Source organism: Pelodiscus sinensis, chromosome 3 (genome assembly GCF_049634645.1).
Source record: "Pelodiscus sinensis isolate JC-2024 chromosome 3, ASM4963464v1, whole genome shotgun sequence".
Lineage (NCBI taxonomy): Eukaryota > Metazoa > Chordata > Testudines > Trionychidae > Pelodiscus > Pelodiscus sinensis.
The window spans coordinates 66,589,108-66,615,687 of NC_134713.1; the positions used below are offsets into that span (position 1 = coordinate 66,589,108).

At 38.3% G+C, this 26,580-nt stretch overlaps 1 protein-coding gene across 4 annotated transcripts in view; it reads right to left on the bottom strand.

Moving 5' to 3' along the window:
• Positions 1-1,844: 1,844 nt before the first annotated feature.
• Positions 1,845-26,580, bottom strand: part of EPHA7 (EPH receptor A7) — a 188,651-nt gene continuing 163,915 nt past the window's right edge. For 3 of the 4 annotated variants that reach the window (XM_075923899.1, XM_075923902.1, XM_075923901.1), the window contains 10 exons: positions 25,247-25,355; positions 24,483-24,538; positions 20,163-20,288; positions 17,129-17,314; positions 16,511-16,572; positions 15,328-15,537; positions 13,776-13,925; positions 7,209-7,402; positions 4,931-5,086; positions 1,845-3,921 (listed from right to left, as the gene is read on the bottom strand). In XM_075923899.1, coding sequence (XP_075780014.1) covers positions 3,807-3,921; positions 4,931-5,086; positions 7,209-7,402; positions 13,776-13,925; positions 15,328-15,537; positions 16,511-16,572; positions 17,129-17,314; positions 20,163-20,288; positions 24,483-24,538; positions 25,247-25,355 — 1,364 coding nt within the window. In that variant the 3' untranslated portion in view covers positions 1,845-3,806. The remainder of the gene's footprint in view (positions 3,922-4,930; positions 5,087-7,208; positions 7,403-13,775; positions 13,926-15,327; positions 15,538-16,510; positions 16,573-17,128; positions 17,315-20,162; positions 20,289-24,482; positions 24,539-25,246; positions 25,356-26,580) is intronic. The other variant, XM_075923900.1, reaches the window with a different exon arrangement.

The window sequence follows — 26,580 nt, forward strand, 5'->3', positions numbered from 1 at the left end:
GCTTCATTTTAAAATTTCATTGCCTAAAGTTAAGATTACAAACCTGCATTGATGGCTTCATGCTGCCCAGCAATTCTGAGGTGTGCAGAATGGCCCTTAACTCTTATTTAAAAAGAATAGCATTGCATCTTGCATGACTGAACCCTTAAACCCCCAAATTTTCAAAAGTGGGGCTTGAAGTTCCATTCCTAAATCCATAGTTAGGTGCCTAAGTGGCTTGATATGGAATAATTGATCATCCTACAGCTTCTAGACTGAGGCCGCAGTATAGCAAGCACATAATCACATTAACCCTTGTTCAGCAAAACATTTAAGGTGCATCTACACAGCAGCCTTACCTCAAAATAAGTTACACAATTGGCACTATGCCAATTTTTGATATAACAGGTTTGCTCTTAAGACATGGAATAGCTATTTCGGGATACTGCAGATATCCTGAAATAGCTCCACTGTGTAGACGTAGCCTTTGATATGTATTTAAGGTGAAGTATGCTTTCAAGTCCCAAGAAGAGTTTATAAAATGAAGCACGTGATTATGTTTTGTTAGTAAAACACTGGCTGTTGGAAGAGGCTCAACACTTTTGAAAGTCAGAACACTTATGTAGAAGTACTTCTTATGTAGGGCTTGTTTAGGTAGCAATGATTACAAATGTGTATCTTGATGCAATAGCCTTTGGTGAAAGAGCAAAGGGGTACTCTGATATGATACCCTCCATCCTGTGTGTCTGTTGAACACATTTTGTATTGGTGTTTGCTTGATTTTCCTTTTAAAGAGGGCTTGTCCACATCTCCCTTGACATGTGTATATTTACAACTGGGGCTTTCAAAAGGGCCAGTGGAGGTTACGAACCAAAATGCCACTGCAATACAATGGGGTGTCCTGCAGATTGGAGGCAGATAGGCAAAGAGGGCAACTATATCAGGGCCTGGAGATTCAAAAGGGAGGGTCTCCCATCCATTGCTGCAGCTTCTGTGGCAGCAGAGGCATTCAGAGCTCCAGACCCTTTAAATTGCTGCTGGGGCCCTAGGTAGCACACTCAGGGCAGCTCTGAGAGCTGGCGGGGCATGGCAGGATCTGGGCAGTGCTGAGGGCTGACTCTCCCTGGCCCTGATCCTTCCAAGCATATGGAGCTGGCTTCCGCCACCTTGCCCACAGGTCCAGCAACTCTGTCAGTTGCACTGGGGTATGTTAGGCCCCTTTGAAAAGTCCAGACTAAGTTTCTTCCTATGGAGTTAGTGTCAAGATTTTCAAAATTGGCTTCCTACACCTAGCCCTGGTCTACACTAGAATGGGCAGGTTGGTTTAAGTTACACCACCCAGCTAAACAAAATGCGTCACTGGATTTGACTTACCTTAAGCTGAGCTGTCACTGCATCTACACACACTCCCGTTGGCTTCCTTTATTCCTCACAGAATGAGGAGTACAGGATGCCACTGGGGGTTGCCCTCAATGTTCGATTTGGGGGTCTACCCTAAATCCACAAAATCGAATGCTAGAAGATCAACCTCTGGAGTGTCAATCTTCTTCATAGTGTAGACATGCCCTTAAATTTCCATTTGCTAACTTAAATGCCTGAGAGTTTGGATATATTTGTTTGAAAATCCTTTTTGTTTGAGATCCTTTTTGTCTAATATTAATTTTTAGTTAATGAACTATAAAAAAAGCCTGTTGATTTGTGTATATGCAAATAATTCATTTTTTTCTGAGTTGGTAATCTAATAGGAAATATAATCTTTACCACTCTTTCTTACAGCCAAGCCAGGCCAGAAAGTATGCTTCTCAACATACTGCAAAATTTTGTGAACTGTATAAATCATCATATACTGACACTGAAAAATAATCCTTGGTCACCAATGTGTTATAGTTCCAAAAATATATTTACAGTCTATTACAAAGATTACAAATGGAAGTGTCTATGTAACAGGATTATGCTAATTAAAAGCTTTTTACAGATTTTCTTCAACAAAGGCAGAGGATGAAAAAAATTGGTATAATCAAACTGATTTTACTAATCAAACAAATAAATAAAATGGCAAATGTAACACTGTAGAGTGATCAAAAAAGGTGTGTGGGGGGAGAGGAATGATCCTTTTGAGATTTCGGCATCTGTCTTTGGTCCTAAATGTGGGAAAACACATTATGTAGCACTGAAAATACATGTTCTTTTGTGATGCTCTGCAAGTAAAATAGAAAAATATAGTGCATTTTCAATGTATTCAGAGCTCACTACACAGAAATGTGTGTACAAAACAAGACAGTATAAATAAAATGTACAAGTTTTACAAAGGAACATTTACAGGGTTTTTTTTGTGGATGCCCACATTATCAAACAAGACCAATTTATGACTGATCCCTGGGATCTTTCTCTATCAAAATCAATAGAAGCAGCCCAATTCTCTTTGGAAGTTCAGCATTTCACTGAAGGGGTAGTTCACAATTTTCATAATTTTTGAAAGCATTTCTTCTGTGATGAATATACATTCCTGCAATAGCTATAGCCACCCTTTCTTATTGCTTATGGTAGTTTAACATTTTAGTTAAATAAGGTAGATAGATAAATAAAAATGGCGTAAAGTTATTTAATTGAGCAAGTACTTTTGTGCTCAAGTTCCCAAATGAATGAGTGTGTGTATTGCGTTTGTACTGAGAGAAGTGAAAGCTAATAAAAAAAACCTGCGAAAAGTCTGAACTGCCCCTTGCTTCATGCTCTACAGTTCTTATATAAAAGGTAAACCCTTATTCTCTCAGCTGGCTAGCATTCAACTGAAATGCATTTAAAATATATGCCAGCCATTTCTTTCATATTTGCTAATGCGGAGCATTAAAAAAACATGATGTGCTCAGATTAAAATAGTTAGGTAACATTGGAGAACTGCATCTGACTTCCGAGGCACTGCTATTATCATCCACTCTATGAAATGCCTCAGTAGGTTTACAGTTCTGGAATTACTTTGTAGAAAATCTCACCTTAAATCTAGTCCATTAAAATCATCTTGCAAACAATTTGTTAAAATTGCCTATGACTACTTAGGGGTCATTATTGCTTTTTTTCCTTTTTTTCCTTTAAAAGATAATATATGTTTAACCTTAAAAAATTCTTTAAAAAATATCAGAGCTCTTAGCAACTTGCATTTTCCTGACTCCCTGCCAGTTAGCAAACCATGTCAATACAGTGTTGATTTAACTAAATAAAATGGCACACACACACACACAAAAGGATACCAATGTTTGGACATACATATGTTGCTCAGTTATGCTTCTTACATTTCTAAAACCTCTAGTAACCTTTCCGAGGTACCCAGTGTAGTAATGTGTCATAGAATTAGCCCTAGAAAGGTCCAGAGATATAAACATCATACTAAAAGAACATCTTTATGAAGAATAAACACAAAATGATTAAAAAAAATCTTAAATCAAGATTTAAGGAAAATATTTTGCTGAATTTAACAATATCATGATTTTATCTGACAAATATATTCTTTTTTAAATTCTTTATGTACATTTTAAAAAGTCTATTAGATAAAAAGGAGGTTAGAGAGCTCAAGGTGTTTGTATGTGTTTCAGGTAGTACTTTGTTTTATTGTTACTGCAGTTTTCCTTGCCATCAGTGGTGGATTCCATTTCCCTTTTAGAAACTTCTGGTGGCACTTAGGAGTTCAAGTCTATAGGTGCTTCTAGTAGATCTTCTCTTCATTGCAGGAAGGACCCAGGAGATCAAATGTCTTCTAGCAGCACTTCATGTATACTGAAGGCCAGCACTATTCTCTCAGTCTGTCACCTCCCTCATAAGGGAGAAATTGTCTATCACACTTGGATGCCAGTGCCATGTAAATGTAGCATTTGTGCTCTCATAGTCTGAATGCTGCTCATTATTTTCTTTTGATGACCCACCAACGTGATACCTAAACACATAACATCACTGGGAAAGATAAACGTGGACAGCATTATTTAATGCAGAGTGCGCTTGTCTGGAATAAAGCTGTCATTTAAAACTGAATAGTCCTCGGAGTGCCTATGTTTGAATAGAACAAAACTATTCTAAAGCCTTATATCAATACTGTGAACAGTGCATAAAACACTACTTACTTTTCATCAGAAATGTGCATACTGTACATGTTTCCCTAGTGTTATGCATGAGGCAAAATTACTTTACATCTCACGTGCAAAATGGTAGCTATGAAGAAAACTCAAGTGTAGGAGAACACATACAGTCCGAGATGCTTTCAAGATAAAGTCACTGTATAAAGGAAAAATCACTGTGACACACTGTCCTCTTTAGAGACATGCATGGAGGAATCTTCTGCACACAGTTCTATTCTTCCCATTTGTTAAGTGGAAAGTTGGGTGGAGCTGTCTCCATACACCATCCCCATTACATTCTCACTTGCAGAAGGCTCTCTGGGAAGAGGCTGGAATGGGCAGGATTAAAGGTGAGGGTGATGATTTTCATATAAATTAAAAACATTTGTACTACTCAGGTGGACCAAAAATTTGAATACTGGCCATATTTGGGAAGATGAAAATTCCCCTTTTAGGGGGAGTTCTGAGCTGACCTAGCCAGCTTCCAAGCCTTCCAACTCCTCAGCCCTGTAAGGGAGGAAAAGGCGTTTGTTTGTTCCTGTTTCACTGATGTCCTCCATCAATTTTCAGTTGGCAGAAATGCTCTAGAATGACTGCTACCAGCCAGGTCAGGTTAGCAATGCTTCTGGGCTGCTCTAAACTACACTAATGGTGCAGGACAGAGAATCAGGAAGCCACAAATTGCTCCGTGGACTCACTCTTCTGTGCTGAGTAAAACTTGGGCTAGGGCAGAATCTGGCCTTATGAATTGAGCTTGTACTTGGCCCAGTATTTTGTAGTTTAATATAATTTGTCTTTTACCTAGAAGGTTGCTAAACGTAGGTCAAACATGCCCAGTGCCAACTTACTCAATAGTCATCCTGGCTACTGATTCAAGTGAGTTGTAGCCGGCTGCTGTGAAATTATCCTTATATCTTTCCATCTTAATAGCTTGTAACCATTCTCCTACAGAGCAGAACGTGGTGAAATCGGGAGTGTTCTGGTCCAGAAGAGGGCTAATTGGTCTGGGCAGAAGAAAAGAGTAAAGTAAATTGTTTCCAAAAATAATAAAATATAAGGAAGAATTTGGCAGAGTCAGAAAGGGTGGAGGTATTCACAGTTCCTAAGGAGTGAAAAATAATCTGGTCAAATATGCAGTGTCACTTGATATTTTAATTGCTCTGCATGGCTAGCAAGAGTATTTTGCAGTTTACAAAAACTATCTCCTAAGCATATTGTTAAGCATGACAACAGTTCATTTAAGAATTAAATAAACCTGGTGGGGTACTGGTCTCTACTGGAAAATCAACATTAATCTTTATTATTAATATTACAGTAGCGACAAATAAGATAGGGACCCACTGTCCTGGGCATTGTGCAGACCCCACCCCAAACTGCTTGTGACTCAAATATATAAATGATGAAGGAAACAGAGAAAGATACAGTGACTTTCCTAAGGAGACATACAAGGTCAGTGCCAGAGCTGGGGACTGACTGCCTGTCTCTTAATTCTGGGCATTAGCCACAGAGCCACAAGGAATTTGTGACTGAGTAACTCCTGGGAGCTGGCAAGTTATAAGAACAAAACACTGAGTCAGACCACGACATTACATGAGATTAAATGGTTTAATGGCATTAAAAAAGAGTTGCCATGGTTTAAAAAGACAGAGAGAGAGAGAAAGAGAGAGAGAGAGATATCACTCTGTAGGTCAGTACAAAAAAGTTGACTATATAGACACTGATGATTTCAGCTATTTAAATCTGAAGTAGCATCGTGATGTAGTTACTGGGTTCTTGACACACAAAGGATTTCAGGGAAGGGCGTCGCAAAGTTATTATAGAGGGTATTGCAGTACTGATAACCTTACTCCTGTATTGTTGCTGGTGGTGGCCCTGGTGGTATGGTATTGCCACTCTTACTTCTGCACTGCTGCCCACAGAGCTGGGGCTTCAGTAAGCAGTTGCCACTCTTCTGGCTGCCCAGATCTTAAGGCAGCAGCACAGAAGAAAGGATGGCAATACCTGTAAAATGTACACTTGTACATTGAATCACAGGAGAGATTCAAGTACTGCCCATCTGGGGTGGGTCTACACAACACCCTTACCTCGAAATAAGCTATGCAATTTGCGCTACACTTATTTCAATGTTATTTCAAAATAAGGCGCTATTCTGAAACAGCCCTTACTCATCATACAATGAGGTTTACAGGGACATTGGAATAGTGAGCTCATTATATTTTGATATAACAGGCTTGCTCTTAAAATGCAGAATAGTTATTTCAGGGTACTCAAAATAGCTCTGCTGTGTAGGCATAGTGCTGATTAGCAGGGCTCCCATAGCTGGTGGTGCACAATTGCACATGCCGCCATGTATATAAATGTTTTATTCTGCACATGGATGGAAAAGAGGGACAACTGATCATTATGACCCCCCCACAACTCCCTTCTGGGACAGGACCTCCAATTTGAGAAATGCTGGTCTCTCCCCATGACATCTATATATCAGAGAGTAAAAACACACAAAAGACCAGATTTCACAGAGGAGTGGGGGGAGGAACAAGATTTTTCAGTCCATGATGCATTTTTTCATGGCTATAAATTTGGTAGGCAGTCTTTTTCTTACTTTGCTTTTGTAAATGTTGATTATTACTGGTGGAAATACTTTGTCATCTGTTTGTGTGTGAGCATGGTGGAATCAAAGTTTCCCAACATTTTACTGTTAAAAATCTAATTCTTCTAAGCTTAACAGTATTATTACTATTATGTATATTGCAGCAGTGCACAGAGGCCAGGACCCCATCATGCAGCCACAGCTATGAGAACGGTCCCCTCCCTGAGGAATTTATAGTCTCAACAGACAAGATAAAGAGTGATAGTTTGCCAACAGGAGTATTAGTGGCAAGATTTCTCTCTCTTTTATTTGGCATTTTTGTTTTAGTTAAGTCATTTTTGGGTGGATTTTATTTTTACTGAATGGCATGTAGGACAGGAATGGGGAAAGGTGGGGAGGGAAGGAACAAAAGGGAAGGAAGGAAAAGAGTGGCCCAGTGAGCAGCTGGAGGGAGCTGGAGCCAGCAGCTAATCAGAACACATCCAGAATCAATATCTGTTCAGAGAATCATAAACCATCACTGACAGTTTTCTTACCTACTGCAAGTTCCCAGAGGGGTTTTCAAACTATTTGGGTTCCGAATCATTTTGTCCAGAATACCAACTATCTGCTCAAACTTTGGCCTTTCACCACGTTCCTTTTGCCAACAGTCCAGCATGAGCTGGTGAAGACCTGCTGGGCAATCCATGGGTGCTGGCAAACGATAGCCTTCTTCAATTGCTTTTATAACCTAATGGCCAGAACAAGAGGATTTCATCAAGGCAGAAAAATTTAGGGAATGAATTTTAATAACTGTGGAAAAAAATCAAGCAACTAAATTAAGCAGTCAAAGCATTATGAAAGTAGAGTCTGTTGTTTTAACACTAGCATTCTTGTTTTCATAAAATACCCTTGATTTTTATCTTCCATGATTATTAAACATATTATTCTATGGTGTGCAGAACATGGTTGCATTACCCAGTCAAATCAGCAGCAGGGAGCAACAATTACATTCACCTAGGGTGCAATAGATAAATGGGTAGATGGAAATATTCTAGAAAGCAATATAATTTGCCCAAAGGCCTTTGAGAGAGAGTATGCAGTAGAAGCACTGAGTTGTAAATGGATATACTTTGTGCATTGGTCTACAAAATCCGAAAAGCCCATAGACTTAAAAAAAAATCAGAAAATATTTAATGGACAGGAATTATCAGGACAAAGCATTTGTATTTTATTCCCATCCATGTTGTTAGAAGTAAACAAGCAAAATATGTCTGAATACAATGTGATATGGAGAAGTGAGGCCTGGCTGAGTGGTATCTTAATGTAACAGTCTAAAGCAAGGTCAGACTTAATATGAGAAGGTGGCACATGGTGATATGAGTGAGGACAATGTCTGAAGCAAAAATTACACACACTGTTAGACTCTCTCAGCCAAGTGCATTTGGATTTAACAGAGATAGAAATGGTTAAAGAAAAATTACTATGGCTATGAACCTTGTGGGCAGGATAAGAAAGCATGTCAGGAAGCAATGCAGATAAGAAAGGCTTGTAAGAAAGGACTAAAACACTGTTCATGGGAGATTTCAAGCACACTGACATTGACTGACATAACTGTATTAGAATTGCTAAGGAAGGGTGTTGATTCTTGAAGGGCAGTACACAGGACTGTTTTCTCTCAGTTTGCAGAGAAACCAAGATCAGTTCTGCGCTTAACCCTATGAAATAAATCTGCCATGATATGTAAAGGTTGGTGAATAGTCAGGGCTTAGTGAACATAATTACTTCAGATTCAAAATACTCCATGGGATGTGTGAGAAAAAGCAAGAGAACTGGGTTGCAGAATGAAAAGCAACTGCAAAGATTGAAGAATGAACTTCAGTAAGTTGGTTGGAATCAATGGTTGTATCAGAATCTTCCAGAGGGGGGGAAAAGTCTCATAAAACTTGGTCTAGTGGAAATGGCCCTCATCTGAGAAGTATTCAATATATTGCTCTGCCACACACTTCCTTTCTGGCACTGTGGAAGTCACCCACTCTCTGTCTGCTTCTGTAAAATAGTAAGTGGTACTTCCCTACCTCACAAGGGTGTTGTGAGAATAAACACATTAAAACTGAAATGCTCAGCCCCTTGTGTAATGGGATCTACATTAGTGACTAAAGACAGACAGTGATGAAGAATTGTCAGAGATAGTACAAGAGCCACACAAATAACAAGGGGGGGGGGGATACAAACAAGGAAAATATTTTAAAGAGTAAAATGCAAGATCAATTAAGTAAGGTTCAAAGGGAAACTCCTCACATTTAAAAGCAATAAACAATTCAAAATGAAAAAATAGCACTATTCTGATGTGCTGAAGAATGAATATAGGAATTACAAACACATCTCAAAATCTTTTTTTTTTTAAATCTCATTATAAAAATGCAAGCTTTAGGTAAGGCTTGTAGAGACAATCAGTGAATAAAAATAATGCCTCCAGTATCATTAAAGGGATTTTAAACTGACAAGACACCTAGGAATGATAACATCCATCCAAGAGCTTTAAAGGAAGTGACAAATGAAATGAGAGGCACATTAGTAGGTATTTTTACATGCTCAGTGTGTTCTGGAGAGATCCCAGAAGATAGGAAGTGACTATGATAATGACATTATTTTTAGAAAGCCCTTAGGGATGATGCAGGACCAGTTTCTTTAGCATCTGCTGTGAGTAAACAAGTCTGAAGGATCAGATTGGGCAACAGAAAAGAATAGATCTGGCTACAGCCAAGAACGTGGGATTTGGGAAGAGTGACTTCCAAAAGATTAAACATGCTGTCTGTTCATATTCAAGATTCATGGAACCAAACTGAAGGTTAATAGCTAAAATTTTTAGCACCTTTGATACTTTTAAAATATTACTAATATCTGGGGGTACGTCTACACTACAGCGCTAGTTCGAACTAACTTAGTTCGAATTAGTTAATTCGAACTAAGCTAGTTCGAACTAACGCATCTAGAACTAAAAACTAGTTCGAACTAGCGTTTTGCTAGTTCGAACTAGTAAGTCCACATTGAGTGGACTCTGAACAGGGCTTAATGATGGCCGGAAGCAGTGCCGGCAGGGCATAAAAGGAGGACTTAGAGCATGGAGATACTGTCTCAGGCTAGCCGAGGGCTGCGCTTAAAGGGTCCCGACCCCCACCCCGGACACACAGTTCTAAGGGGTGCCCCGCTTGCAAAGAAGTTCTGGCTTGGAGTGCCCTGAGTGCCCACACTGGGCACATCACACCACTCGGCCATCAGCCCGGCTGCACTTGCCGCAGGCTGCCATCTGGGGAGAGGGAGTAATTGGGGGGCTGCAGGAGAGCTTCCACCCCCAGAAGCCCGCAGAGCCAGCCCAGTCCTCCCCATCGGGGGCTCGTACCCCATTCCTCCCTCACCTCCTTCCACTTGCCCTTCCCTAGCCCCCCTTCTTCTTGATGTACAAAATAAAGATAACGTTTCTTCCAACATTGACTCTGTCTTTATTGAAAAAAACTGGGGGAGACTGGGAAAAGGAGGTGGGAGAGGGGAAGAGAAAGGCTGGGAGAGGGGAGGGCAACTAACATGATCAGGGGTTGGGAACAGGTCCCAGATGAAGAGAGGCTACAGAGACTGGGACTGTTCAGCTTAGAAAAGAGGAGACGGAGGGGGGACAGGATAGAGGTCTGTAAAAGCAGGGGTTGGGTGGAGAGGGTGCATTCAGAAAAGTTCTTCATGAGTTCCCATAAAGAAGGACTAGAGGACACCAAAGGAAAGGAATGGGTAGCAGGCTTGAAACTAGTAAGAGAAAGTTGTTCTTGACAAAGCAAATAGTTAACCTGTGGAACTCCTTGCTGCAGGAGGCTGTGAAGGCTACAACTAGAACAGAGTTTAAAGGAAAGTGAGATCAAGTCATGGAGGTTGGGTCCATGGAGTCCTATTAGCCAGAGGGTAGGAGTGGTGTCCCTGCCCAAAGTTTGTGGAAGGCTGGAGAGGGATGGCACGAGACAAATGGCTTGGTCATTGTCTTCGGTCCATCCCCTCCAGGGTCCCTAGGGTTGGCCGCTGTGGGCAGACAGGCTACTGGGCTAGATGGACCTTTGGTCTGACCCAGGACGGCCATTGTAAGCTCAGGGCTCAGTGTCGGGGGTCTCAGTGGACCCCCTTGATTTTCATGCACACCTGCTCCTGGGTGGCCAGGCTGGCAGCTCTCCTGCCCTAGACGGCCACTTTCCTGTGCCTAGTGCGGAGATCGTGGACAAGGTCCACGATGTCCGCACTAGTCAGGAAGATGCCCGCCTCTTGCGGTCCAGGGCAAGCTCCCGGGAGCCGCCAGCCTGGTCCCGGCAAGAGGGGGTGGGCTGGGGGGCATCGGGTGGGTGGCTCTGTGCCGTGCCAGGTGCAGGGTCTGCTAGCTGGGTGCTGGCAGGCTTGCACCTGGCACGGGCACCGTAGCCAGCCCGTGCCCCTTTAAGGGGTCCGGGGCCGGGAGGGGGGCATAGAGTTTCCCTGGTGTTGGCCAGAGTGGCCACCAGGGAAACCTGGGGAGGGCTAGCCTCCCACTAGTTCGAACTAAAGGGCTACACAGCCCTTAGTTCGAACTAGCTAGTTCGAACTAGGCGTTAGTCCTCGTAAAATGAGGTTTACCTAGTTCGAACTAAGCGCTCCGCTAGTTCGATTCAAATTCGAACTAGCGGAGCGCTAGTGTAGCGCATAGGAAAGTTAGTTCGAACTAACGTCCGTTAGTTCGAACTAACTTTCTAGTGTAGACATACCCTCAGGGAGAAAAGAGCAGTTCTAAACTAGATAACAAGTGGTAAATAAAATAAATGAAGGGATTCTCCCCCCTATAAACTGTAGGATTACAGTTTATAGAAAAAATGAAGCTGATTGAATACAGCAAGGATTCATGCTAGTAGCACAGTTTTGTATCACTTACATTTGGCTCAATTATCTCTTCTTCCATTTCTGTGGTTTGCCCAGAAATGGAGAGGCCATTATTTCTTTTAGATACCTTTGTTGTTTCCTAAATTCCCGAGGCCTTGCCTATTCCTAACGTAAGTTAGAGCAGCTCTGGATCTGTTCCAGTGCATGCGCTGGCTGTAGATAAAGAGCTACTAGCTCTGGGGACAGACCTGTGTTAATTGGGTACTGCGATGCTTTGTTTGCTGTATCAGGTCACTGCCAGTGACACTCCTTTGTTAAAAATGCCACACCAGTAACTGAAGGAAAAACATCCATTTGCAGGGCTACGTCCTGTCCTGTGTGAAACACAAACATCGAGAAAAGGAAGTGTAGTGAACTCCTCCTTTCACATAAGTACAGGGACCTTATGGACACACACACAAAAGCTCTAATAGTTACCAGAGAAGTAGTTGAGCTAGTTAGTGACTGTTTGCCAGTTTTGGCAGCAAGTGTTAGGAACGCATGGACACTTGCACCTACAGAAAAAGCAATAAGCAAGGTTCTGTGTCACTCACCCTGAGCCATCCTGCTCTGCAACTGCAGGATTGCTCTTGGGTTTAATGTTCAGCTAATTCTCATCAGCTCTGTATGGATGTTTCTGCTGAGAGCAGGAATGTGCTTAGACAGTCACAATGGTATCACTATGCTCACATCTATCTGAAGGCACTTGAAAGGTTACTATAGGATAAAATAGTATAGTAGAAGATTAAAAAAAAAAACCCCACGCTTCAAACTCAGCAAACTCAATGAGGCAATTACAGCATGGCCTTCATCCACATTCAGTTGTAAGCAAAAAATGATGCATTTAAATTTACAGACCGCTGACAGTGCCTCCGAGTCTGGTAGAGACACATTTAAGTGTTGTCACTTGTGTCTCCAATTAATTGCAACAAATTCATTGTGGATAATTAGAGGCAGTTTTTAAATTTTGCGATGGGTCAGTCTCCAGGGTTAGTTTGTGTGTGTGAGCATGCGTGTGTTCATTCTAGGGCACACCTGCATATCACAATACACATGAATGTTTGAAATTATTTAGCAGGAATTTATAAATCCTTAATCTATATGCTAATTGGATATTACTTGTAGTTTTATTTCTTTTGTCATAATAAGGATTTGAGATTAGTGTTTTTATGAACAAGGATAATTTACATGATTCTCTCAGCTGTTTACAACACAAGAAGATAAATTAAAAACATTTCCAAAATTAAGCAAGGGGATATTGGATTTTTTTTTCAGTTTCAATGTTTTCCTTTATTCTTCCCTGAAAGATAGGTAAGCTTTCCCTTAGAGGCATCTTATATTCCTGTCAGACCCCTTTTATGTTTGACTTGAGTACAGAAGGAAGGTGTCAAAAGAAATGAAACTCTACTGGGCATCAAGAGAATGTAAAATATTTCTCTTTCTTTGCCCCAAGGACTTGTTTGCCCATATTTTGACAGTCCATGAAATCTTTGACACTGAGACCTGTCAAATATTAACAGCTTTGCACTCTGCCAACCTGACTCATCATTTACACTTTTATATTCTTTTCATTTAAAACTCTGATGTTGAACTTTCGATTACAAAAAAAGAACTCAAAATGAGACTCTTTCTGGTATGTATTTATGTGTGTAGTTCATAGGAACAAATATCCTTGGAAGAAATTCAGGATTAATACTATTCTATGCTATTACTGATGACTTGCTGCTTTAGGTCATATTTTATGCAAACAAGAATATTTCAAAAATATAGTGACATTGATAGAGAGTGTCACTATCTGCTGCTTTTGACTTTGTATAACTTTTTCATTTGACTAACCATAATTATGAATTCAAGAAACTAAGATTTCTTATTTGACTGAAAACTTGTCATTCTTACAAAACATTATATAATAAAAAAAATGTTTTTTTTGGTTATATTATTTTGAAGCCCCCAACCTGTTTGATAATCATGATATAACCTTAAAACCTATGCTTGTGTCAAAGAAGTTTTAGTGTTGTTGGCTAAATAATCCTCTATTTAATTTTTCACTTTATAAAACTCCAGGAATATTTTTACAAAAATTATTCCACGTTAAAGCAAAATTACGTGTGGAAACAAAAACATTGATATGAACATTTATTTATATATATATATGCACATGCATACAATCATGCAAATAAAGCATCTGTATAGCTTACATCTTGATTTGACATGTCCCAATAAGGCCGCTCTCCATAAGACATTACTTCCCACATAACTATTCCATAACTCCATACGTCACTTGCTGATGTAAATTTGCGATACTGAATAGCTTCTGGAGCAGTCCATCGTACTGGAATTTTCCCACCCTATTGAAAAAAATTGTTTACAAATAATATTTCCATAATGGTTTTTTTAGTAGCATTTTACAATTATTTCCATTATTTGTAGCACAAAAATGATGCAATTTTCAACTGTTGACCAATGTTGGAATTTTCAGAGGAGTTTAAACATAATCTGATTCTCAAGGAACTAGGTGTTCAAATCCCACGGAAAAACCTTAAGGCTCCTTTGAAATCCACATCTGATCACATAGGGCCAGATTGTCATTAGTCGTAATGTGGAATAAATGCTAACATTAGTCCCCTGTGCATTCCCTCTGGATTGTTATTCCACTGACAGACCAGGCTGCATGAGGCATCTACTGTCTACACTGTAAACGAGGCAGATGCAGGTAGAGAGGATGGGAAGGGGAGTAGGCTGGGGAAAAGAGCAGAGGAGTAACCCGTGCCCTATGAACAGCTATGGCAAAATAATCCCACCCAGGAATAAGGGAAGATCTAGGAGAGTAATTGTTACCCCTCATGTAAGAATAGCAGCAATGTTTCAGTCATGTCTTACATTAGTTAGCTTTCAAGCGAGATTAATTCCACTCTGAAAAAGTAGTAGCCCTGGATTTCCGTGTAAATCCTTTGAGTGAGCTCAAAAAGGAGTTACACATTTTATAAATCAATCATCCGTATTTATTCATTCACGGAAAAAAATATGACACACTAAAACCAGCAAAGACTTGCAAGAATTCTCCCCACTAGGTGATAGTTATTAGACATTTAGGCTGTGTCTACACTGGCCCCTTCTTCGGAATAGCCATGCTAATTTAGAACTTTGGAATAGGGAAATTTGCGGGGGAATTGAATATCCCCCGGGGGATTTAAATAAACATGGCCGCCGCTTTTTTTCCGGCTTGGGGAAAAGCCGGAAAAGAGCGTCCAGACTGGCGTGATCCTCCGGAATAAAGCCCTATTCCGGAGGATCTCTTATTTCTACTTGAAAGTAGGAATAAAGCCCTATTCCGGAGGATCTCTTATTCCTACTTGAAAGTAGGAATAAGAGATCCTCCGGAATAGGGCTTTATTCCGGAGGATCGCGCCAGTCTGGACGCTCTTTTCCGGCTTTTCCCCAAGCCGGAAAAAAAGCGGTGGCCATGTTTATTTAAATCCCACGGGGGATATTTAAATCCCCCGCGCATTTCCCTATTCCAAAGTTCTAAATTAGCATGGCTATTCCTGAAGAAGGGGCCTGTGTAGACGTAGCCTTACTGAAATTATTTTAAACCAGATTCCTGAAGATGACTTGTGCCACTCTTGGACTACTAAACAGCTTCCAGCCATTAATGTATTTCCCTTAACTGTGTTTTCAAGATGCTATTGCCTGGTTGTAGTAAGATCTCCTATCCACTGAGAAATAGTGTCAAATGTCTATGTTTCTTACTGTAGTGGTGTAGACAGCTTCTGGATCATCTTCTATAACTCTAGACAGGCCAAAGTCTGACACTTTACAAACAAGGTTGCTGTTGACAAGAATATTGCGTGCTGCTAGGTCCCTGTGTACATATCCCATATCAGCCAAATATCTCATTCCGGCAGCAATTCCTCTCAACATTCCCACTAGCTGAATGACTGTAAATTGCCCATCATGTTTCTGAAGGGAAGACAGGAGCAACACACTTGTTAATGAAGTTGAGGGAGTAAAAGAAAATCAGATTTGCACACTTTCTTCACTCTAGTTACTTATTATCCCAAAGGCAATGCATCATGGGACAAAGCTACATATTTTAAACAAAATTATTTTAACCACAAAGCAGGATACAAGGTTGAAAAAGGCCTGAATAGCCAAACTTTTAAAATTAATGGAACTTGTTAAAAGTTACAAAATTCTAATTAACTTGTGACACTACAAGTTTAAAAAAAATCCAAAAACTTCATATAGCATTGTTTGTAGCTTGCCCCTATATTTTATGTTTTTCATTTTTTACACTGATCAATAGATATAAAAAAGAAACTGTATAACACTTTTGGGACCAAGACCTCTGTTTATTGTAAACAATGAAGGTTTATTTACAGCATATAATTTATCAAGGAAACATAATCTTTCTGTTTTCTCTACAGTCTTGCAAGTTGTTCTGCATTTTCTGGCTTGTATACATGGAATGCTAAAATGGTAAAGACATTGCTTGGCAGTTCTGAGCACTCAGCAAATTCTAAATTGTTATAAAATATTTTTTTTCTTTTTCCTCCATTCTTTTCTGAGGTACTACTGTACTTTTAAGAATTACTGTGCAGTGACGTCAATCATGCTAAAAATAATAACTGCTATTCTAAACAGCCATGTTTTCACATGTCAGGGCTTCAGCTATCGTGGTATTAACCTCCATCTACGACAGTAATCAAAACCACGATTTCTGCACCACATTGAATCACTTAAATGCCAAGGAATGTATCAGTTTAATCCCATCTGGTCTTCTAATTCCTAATCTGATTCTGGTGGGACAATTTAAAGATCTATTGGTGTCAACCATGTTCACATTTCAGACTGAGCAAAAGTTTTACTATGCTAAATTGGTAAAACATATTGTATTTTGAAGCACGGCACATATTTCCCCTTAGGTACTCACCCTAAGAAAGGCATCGAGGGCCCCATTCTCCATGTATTCTATTACAATCATGACTGGTTTCCCTAAAAGAAAAGAAGGGACATTTTGTTTGAGAAACTATGAACTGAACTGAGTGCCTTTTTTCTGACAAAACATGTTGTTCCTATGAAAGGGCTGAATAGTTGTGACATAAATAAACTTGAAGTCTCCAGCACTGTTACTGAGCTCTAAATCCTGAAATGTCTGCATGGAGCATGGTCATGATTCGCAAAATTAAACGGTACAAATCAAAATGTCAGTGTGTCCTCCTGACTCCTGCTGTGTGACTCGGACTGGGAGAAAATGACACTTCAGATAATAGGAAAGGACATAAGAAACCTTATCTTTTGGCATGGTCTTTTAGGATAACTGAAACTAGAAAATAGTGTATTTCAAAGCACTTGATCTTTTAATCAAGTGTGCATCTTAATTTTTTCCTCAGGTTGCAGCATAAAGTGAGTATTGTTTTAGTTAGTTACGCCTCAGGACAAAATCCATTAAAAGTATGCATTTCTAATTTGCATCTCTGACCAGGGATAAATTACAGCAATTTCTATCAGTTACTTTATTGCCTGAATGAGGCATCTAGCCACTTCTTACCTCTGGTAACAACCCCTTCTAAATGAACAACATTGGGATGGTCAAATTGTCCCATGATGCTTGCTTCACACAGGAAATCTCTCCTTTGTTTTTCTGTATAACCAACTTTCAGGGTTTTTATGGCTACTGAAACATCTCGCTTGCCTGGAAGTTTCAGACGTCCACTGCACACTTCACCAAACTCTCCTAAAATAAAGCAGATTGACTATAAATGACACTTCAGATATAGAATATACACATATAATATACTCGCTGGGGCCCTGGTTCAACATGGTACATAAGTACATGCCTAAATTTAATCCCATGAATAGTCACATGGATTTTGACTGGACTACTTAAGAGCTTAAAGTTAGGTATATGTATATGTTCTTTAATGAATCAGGACCCAACCAACAAACACTTTTATGTCAGCCTCCACCTACCCCTAATATTTATGTCTTTACAAAACTATTTTATTTTACTGTACATTTAATTAAAGAATACTGATATTTTACAAAGGATGTTGGATTTCCCTGATTTTTTTTAGGCCTGATTTTTAACTCATACTTGTTTTTGGCTTGCTTTATACTGGTGTGAGGTCAGAATCAGACAGTAAACAATTGTCAAAAACAGAATAATCACATTGAGGTTTATGAAATGCATGATATTAATTTAATTGTTCAATGAACTGGGTAAATTTTCTCTCCCATGCCCCAACATCAAAACCATCCTAATGAAAGTTTCATAGAAACTAAAATGCTTTGATTAAATTATGGGAATGTCTATATGTTCCAAACAGCTCTTCCAACCCTGCACAACAGAGAGACAAACTCACATCGTAAAACAGCATAGGCTGGCAAAGTCCAAATGCATTCACAAACATTGCTTGTCCACTCATTCTGATTGCTAAAGTTGGCCATCTGGCATAGGCATTCAAGGCTATGCCCATAGATGCTCCCAAAAGGTACTCACAGCCGAGCATCTACTGGCTCAGCATATTATCAGGGAAATGGGTAGAAATAAAAGGCTGTAATGTAGAACAAAGACTCAGCACAATGGCACCAACCCCAGCATATAACAGGTGGCCTCAGCAGAATGGAAATGACAAAGTTAGCAAGAAAAATCACATCATCCTTGTGAAAAAAATGAAACACAGGCTCACACCCCAACATATCCAAGACAGGCTCAGTATCCCTTTCCACCATAATAACTGAGGCACACATTGAGAATTCTATGCTGCTTTTTTCTGACTGTCCCTAGCAGACATTTCATATTCTTCTTTGGTCTGTAGTACAGCAGTTCCATTTTGTCTCTCTCTGCCTGCTGTAAGCACAGTATACTGTCCCTTCCATTCTTACTAGCCAATCTTAATCCATTTATTTGGAGCGTAGCTAAACCCAGCAAAAATGACACTTGCACTTTACAACTCTGCTTCCAACTTACATGCTCCAGTTTTGCATACTGAAAACAAACTGATCTTGCACATGTGTCTATTTCAGCCTTAAATTCTACCACATTTACATGTGATGTTTTTCAGGGTTTTACTCAAAGTGACTTGACAAATAGTATTTCAGTCTAATCAAAAGAGAAGCACATGCGCCTTTTACTCTAAACTGTTGATATGGTAGTCTCTCAACTCAACAATTCATTAGCAAATCAAGAGAGACCCAATTTTACTGATTTTACTGTGCCAATCCAGAACTGAAAACATAAAGAGAAATGCTGTACTGAAAGAGAGATTTTTTTGTTCCAGTATCAGCCTAAATGTTGCTTAGTTAGGCAAGACTAATGAAGTGCTGTCTTGGCACAGCAGCATATAAATCCACCCCCGTGAGTGGCAATAGCTATGCTGGCTGGAGAAGCCCTCCCACTGACCTAGGGCTGACCATATAGGCGCTTAGGTCAATGTAACTTTCGGCACATGGGTTAGTTACCTCATTCACCTACCAGAGTGAGCTAAGTTATACAAAAGTAAATGGTAGTGTAGACCTGACCTAACAACCTGAGACTGGGTTGATGCCTTTACTCATTCTGAGTAGCAGCATACAGCAAAAAGTTGTACTAATTTAAAAAGGGCTACACTTGAAGTAAGGTAACATTCATAATGAGTAAGGGCCTTTAAAATAAGCAACATGATTCTGAGAGTAGAACATTAGCTAATTCTAAGCGCTGCCATTTATTTTTATAACCTAAAACTAAATATTTGTAGAGATTTTTTTAAAATATACATAATTTACAGTGCTTGACAAACCACAGTAGGGTGATTTATAAAGTATCCTAACAATACTTGATAAAAAAGAACAGGAAGGCAAAGGAATGTTTCCTCCAGGAATCCAAAATATTTGATATTTTTCTTACCCATGGAAACTTAATTTCACAACATGGCCCAATGCAATAAAAATGTCACATATCTCGTTAATGCAAACAAACGAAACTGCTTTTTTAGAGTATGAATACCACACTGCTTAAGTAGGTAGTAGAGAGTTCAAGAAGAAGAAAAGTATTGTAATGCCAGTACAATTATAATCTAGCACGAGAGGTAAAACAAGAATATTTTTGTACCAATAATATATATATATATTTAAAAAAGCAGAATGACAACAAAAAGTTTTAAAGGAGAATTCTTTTCTATTAATATACAAGACCTCACTAGACTATATATTACAGGCTGTGTCCTCTTTTCTGAATGCCCAGAAGTCAAGGGAACTACTTCTGTGATTAATTAAGCAGTATTTACACTTAACATCAAACCTCTTTACTTCAACAATGAGCAACAGGTAACAACATTACAGTAGTGTTTTTCAAGAATGTTTGCAACTTTTTAAAATGGTTCTGGAATTAGAAGCATGCAAGCTTTTAATGCCACACAAGTCTCTTTTTTAATATTTATTTTTCACATTTTACAAGGAAGCATAAGCTTCATTGCTCTATCTTCTCTGGTAAATGCAAAAAAGTTCTATACTTGAAGTATAATTATTTGCCTGTCATTATGATGTATGAGTTTTGATCCCAGCTAAATGGAACAGTAGAATTCAGAAGCCACAAGCAGCCTTACCTGCTCCAATCACACGCTCAATTTTAATACAAGAGGCATCCAGCTCCTTGGCAAATTGATGGACAGCTCTATTTGGGTCTTCGTAGGTTTCAGGGTCAATGTAGGTTTTGGTGCCTGGAAATTTAACTGTAATGATGTAAGAAAGCATGACTGTGATGAAGCAAAGCACTTATTGTGCAGTCAGCCCAGGAATTTCATTATGCAGAATGCTCCGTGGAACACAGGACCTGTTTCCTTACCATCTGTATCAAAGCAGCTTTAAGAGGCAACGTTAGTCTGAAGCATCATCAGTAAGTTTCCTTACACAAGTGTATAAACATTTACCATAAGAAACTATATCTCTCTAGAAGTGTAAAGTCTTTTATGAAAGCCATGAATATTCAAGTAGTTCTCAATGGGTGATATGTAATCAGGGATTAAAATAAGAGAGAACAGGGAGGAATATAAGAACATAAGACCGGCCATACTGGGTCATACTAAAGGTCCAGTCTACCAACAGTGGCCAATGCCAGATGCCCCAGAGGGAGGGAACACAACAGGTAACCATCACATAATCCCTCTCCTGCCATCCATTTCCAGACCAACAGAGGCTAAAAACACCATTCTCATCTAACGTCCATCAATAGCCATTGATGGACCCTAACCTCTATGAATTTATCTAGCTCTTTTTTGAACCCTGTTAAAATCCTAGTCTTCACATCCTCTGGCAATGAGTTTCACAGGTTGACTGTGTGCTGCATGAAGGAAAACTTTCTTTTGTTTCTTTTAAACCTGCTATCTATTAATTTCATCTGGTGACCCCTAGTTCTTATATTATGTGAACAAGTAAATAACTTTTCCCACACCAGTTTATGATTACAGAAACTAACCATAATTTCATAGCCACATCAGAATGCTGCCTATATTCCTGAATTGATGTGCAGGGAAACATTAGGAAAGTCCTTACTTTCTGTGGGCTATCCACCTCAGTGGAAGAAGTACAGAATGAGTGAGTCTAATTCTGTGAAATACTCCCCTTCCTGAACAAGAGAGTAAGTGGCCTCTCCCTATGCACCAACTATCCCAGTTGAGGAAGTGGAGTACACCAGTTATATGGCTGATGCAGTTTGCTTCCTTCCTGGATCAGAGTAGGAAACTAAGGGACCAACACCATTACATGTCACCTTATGTTTGAGACTTGTGGTAAAGCCAAAGTAAGTCTGAATGTCCATACTGAATAGCTGTTAAGCAAATTATTGTTATTGAAGATATTTGGATCCTAAACATTACAATCAGGTGTTGCAAATCCACCTATTTAAGATGATATAATAAATGTTATCTATATGAAATTAAGGAAGAATGTTCTTCAAAAAATTGCTGAATTGTTGAGGTGTAGGAATTGGATCAGAAGTAAATATAAAAGTCAAGATAATTTAAGGGTGCTATACAACCTCTTCATTATTTGTAAATCTATTGTGTATTTTGAAATGTAAATAACAATAGCTCAGTTAGTAGTATGTGTTTGTTTCAAATAAAATCATTAAAATCACATACTGGGAAAAAAACTAGAGAGAGTCAGTTTGAAGAGCCAAAAGAATACACCAAATTGCAGTAGAAATTATTTAAGATTTCACCTATAAGTTAATTTTAGATATAGGCTATATTTTAATAGATTTATTTCTAATCATAATGACAATGTTTCCCATTTCTGAGCAGATAAACAGTTATTTGTTATTTAAATGAACAAGAAGATCAGAGAAAGAAAGAAGAAAACAATAGGTTAAACTCATATATTGTGCTTTCAGGCAGGCAGATGGAGAATGAGCCATCCTCTTGTGTCTGTGATAAGGGCCTGGATTGGAGGTAACCTTGTGAATCTCAAATGGGGCTCTGATGGTTCTTTATTCAAGCTGTCATAAAACATTTTGACAGGCCAAAGCTATCTTGGCATACCAACGTGAAATAGTGCTGGCGTGGATTCGAACACATTGTTAGAAGAAAATGGTAGGAGGAAAGAAAATGTAAATTGGAATTGCTTGACAAAACTCCTCCATTGTGCTTATATCTTTAAATGTAGCACTTGGGGCCATGGAAAGTTGAGGGGAATTGAAATAAAAGATTGGACATTCTATTAAATGCCATGCTCTAAAAGCTAGTTAAATGGTTGCTTTCAAGTCACTGTGAAAATTGAATCTGTGTCTTAGCACATAAGAAAATTGTCTGGATGCTAAAGGAACAAAAGGACACCAAATTGTAAATAGCTGGTGACCACAGTGTTGTATTTCATATAACTGGGGATAAAGTTGTAAAATCATATTATATACCAAACTTCCCATCAAAAACATTAAAAAGTAGCTTGGTAAAAGAGTAATTTATAATATTTCATGCTACAGTATAAATAAAGGTAATGTAGGTTTACTGTTCTGACAGATTTTTCAGTTACTGGAGAACTAGATTTAAAGAAAGAAAGGAAGAAAGAGACTTTCCTGGCCAGCTGCTGAATATTAAGCACGAGCTTCCCTTATAAACCTATTTAATCTCAACATGATCATTCATAATTTATATTGGGGAAAGGAATTTTCTAGCTGGCATATTCACTTTGTCTTCATAGGCAAATAAAAGAAAATGCAATTGATTTCTTTCCAACTAGATAACAAAAAGAAGTGGATCTTTTGGAGATGTATAAAACCTATATTGTAAATGAAAAGAGGCAATTTTCAAATCTGTCACCCTCCAGAGTAGCTGCATTTAAACAGCAGCAGATTTCTGATGCATTTTTTTAAAAATAAGATAGAGTGCAGACTGTGTGATAATTAATCCTTTTCCCATTTCTGTTTTTCACTTCTTATGTACAATATAATAGGTAGTCTAAGTCTGTAATGATGTCACCATTCAATTTAATACACTCTGCACATAAATGAAATGACTTAAGGTAGTGATACATCCAAAACTTAAGAGTCCTGGCTGATCTAATTTTGTTAGGCTAAAAAGGTCAGACGGAAATCTTGAAACAACTTTGACATGAGTCTTGGCTAGCTTTACTAATTTAAAGAGTTCTGCATTAAGGAGATGCTAAAAAGTAAGCTATAAATGCATAATCCACTATATGATATCAGACTCTGATAAACTACCAACACAATAATTTTAACACAAAGCAATACAAGATTAAAAATTAATTTTTATAAGGTGTCATTTGTAAGAATTAACCTATGGCTTTAGTTAGCGCTGAAGATAATTGGTGGCACGGTAAGAATCAAAAGCGTGCTCTATTAATATTTAAATTATAATGTATGAGAAGGTGCTGGCATAGTCGACAATTTGTTTGCCATTGCAAGTTACAAATTTGAGCTGGGTAAGAAATTGTTTTCCTAAATTGTAACAAAAAGGCAAAATTGTAATTAAAAATTATGAATGGAAAATAATAAAAGACAGCTTTTTTTCAGTTGTAACATTTTGTTTCAATTTTGATCATTTTTTAGATGTTGAATTTATTTCTACTACATTTAGGTTATTTTTAAAAAATTAAATTGACTCCTACACTGGAATTTTTTTTAAAAACTAGAAAATGTTGAAACAAAGCATTTGGAAAATGTCTACACTTTTTCAGATTTTTTTTAGTTGAGAAATTATTAGAAACAACTATGAAAAGCTTTGGTTTTGATAAACTGGTATTTTCTGATGGAAATGTTTTTTAATTGAAAGATTCCTGAAGCCGCTACTGAAAAGCAATTATGCTTGGAGCATTTTTGAGTGCTAATTTTGCAACTATGTAAGTAACTCACTTTAGAAGTTGGGAATGACAGATGATCCTTCTTTTCACATTATTTTATTTCTTATGAATATATTATCTACACAGTGATAATATATTGTCAGTGATGCAAAAGTTCACAGTAGCAAAAACAGTTTTTGACCAGAATTGTTGGGGTGAAAAAGTGACCTTTACTTTCTTAATCAGAAGCTTGCCTTAGGGAATGCTCTTACAGCCCCTTGGCCAAGGACCTATCATTACAGCATCTCCAGGGGGATCATTAAGATTGTGTGAAACAATTATTCAAAAGAAAAATAGAAGTGGGAACAACAGTATATCACACAAATGTACAGAAATAAAATGTATGGCATGAACAATGTTGATTTTAATGTCTCCTTTTTTGTGTAGGTCATTATATTTTTATGGTTTTTAACTTCACACTTGCTGTTTACACAGTATTTCAGATTTATTATAGTCCGTTCTTTATAGGAATGTTGTTTTGGTATTGTCTATATTCCAATACTGCCAGTCTAAATGCCTTATAATTGGACTAGGAATTCCTGAGAGTAGGGGGGAAAAAGCAAAACACTTACAATGAAAGTAAAGTTCTTCATCCCCTTCTTGATCAGCTTTGCTATAGCCACAGTGCCTGAAAAATATAAAATAAAATAGGTCAGTTTGACAGGAAAATAATGATTTACTTCCTCATATTTAAAGGTCGACCAGACTGGAATTTTGGAAGTTAACAGCCTAACTCCAGAAGGCATTTTAAAACTATCCCAGCAGTAATTCTTTCAACAACAGAGTTGAAAACAAAACATGAACAGTTCTAAATAAAAGGCTTTTGTATCTAATAATTGCTGGGAAGGGTCCTAAAGGCTTAACAAACAAAATTGCAGTCCTAATTAGAAACTTTCTGTGATGCTCTGAGCAAACTAGCCTTAAGATTAAAGAGTCTGAAAAAGGAGTGGCAAGGCTGGTATTTTTGACAGGATGTTTCACTTAAATTTACTTCTCTGCCTCTTGTCTCCAAATCCAAGTGCTATTTGAATGGCTGAATAGGTAAAATGTCAAGCTTCTCCACATGTGAACAATTCAACAGAACTGTAAAGAGACTAGAGAAGCTGCAAATATTTAGAATACACCCAGTATAAGACAAAAAAATAATTTCTTAAGCTAATAGAGTCCTTCTAAATGTAAAATGAGTGGGCTAATTTGTCACCCTAGAATGGAATTTAAATCTAAATTGTCCATATTAGATTATGCATTGCTTTTGTTTCCATTTACAGATTCTAAGATAGAAGCTGGGATAATTCCAAGGAATCTACAACACTGAGGCCAGAAATGACTACAGTACCTTCGTCCAATGATGAATCCGAACACCATGAAGACCAGTATGATGGTGCCTGCCACAGCAACCACAGCTATGATAATGACAGGATTCTGCTCGCTAGAAACCGCTGTGGCTACAAACAGAGCAAAGTGCTACAGATTAACTTGAATGTATATTGTATAAAGGAACTGCAAAAGGTTAAATAAACCCTCATAAATCACAGACAAATAGTTTACCTCTTCTGTAACCTGAAACTTTGGGCAGACATTAAATGTTAATGATAATGTTTGTCTAAAGAAAGGCATCTATCCTAAGTTCACCAGAAATTGTAGGTGAGTTAATGAGTATCTACGGAGCCTTATGAGTAAGACTGTTTTACTTGAAAGCACACAATAACTATTTCCTGGATTGTACCCAACCTAAAGGAGTCCCATGTGCACGAACTTCTGAATCGTGTTTTTGTTCCTTGCTGATCATTTTCATGACTATCATTATTGTCACTATTATTTAACATTTGCTTCCAGATGCACCACCATGCTAAGTGTTTTCCAAATGTAAGAGAAAGCACAGTCCTTGCTTCAAAGGATTTACCTTCCAAGAAATCTACACATAATTCCATTTGTTTGTACTCAGTGACTCTGCTATTGTTAATATATATATATATATATATATATATATATATATATATATATATATATATATATATATATAATAGTAATGTAAAGGGAGGATATAAATACGCTGCTTGGGGGACCTTTATGTTTGAAAAATATATATAGCTAGCTCATCAGATACTGTTCAGATGTTCAGAAAGGATAAACCAAGAAAGCTCCACTGAAGTCAATGGAGCTGGCTGGTTTACCCCACTGAGGTTATGGCCCATAAAGGTTAGGATGAAGAAACAGACATCAGGCAGTGTTATTGAAAAAACATTTTAGAAGCAAGTCATTTGGAGGCAGTGGAAGAATCAAAGCAAGAATGTGTGGCAATGACTCATTAAATAAACCTGAGGTGGTACTTTAATATGATTAAGACTTGTGCTGTTAAATAAATAAGAATGGCTGGAGCAAGGGTCATGTGAATTCCACAGGTCTCGGGACATGGCCTCAAAATCAGATTCCTGTTCCACAATTCATAGGGTCCCCGAGAAACAAAACCCACCAATTTCTTTGCTGTTTTGCAGTAGGCAAGCCAATCACCATGATTCTTCTGCTTCTTCAAGTGAGCAATACCAGTTGCTTTTAAAAGGAGATGCAAGAATCCACTCAATATGCAGTTATGGAATAAACTGCCAATAAAGGAACTTTCTTCCTAACTTATTTAAGTTTGAAGAATATTTATTCCCTGTAACAGGAGAA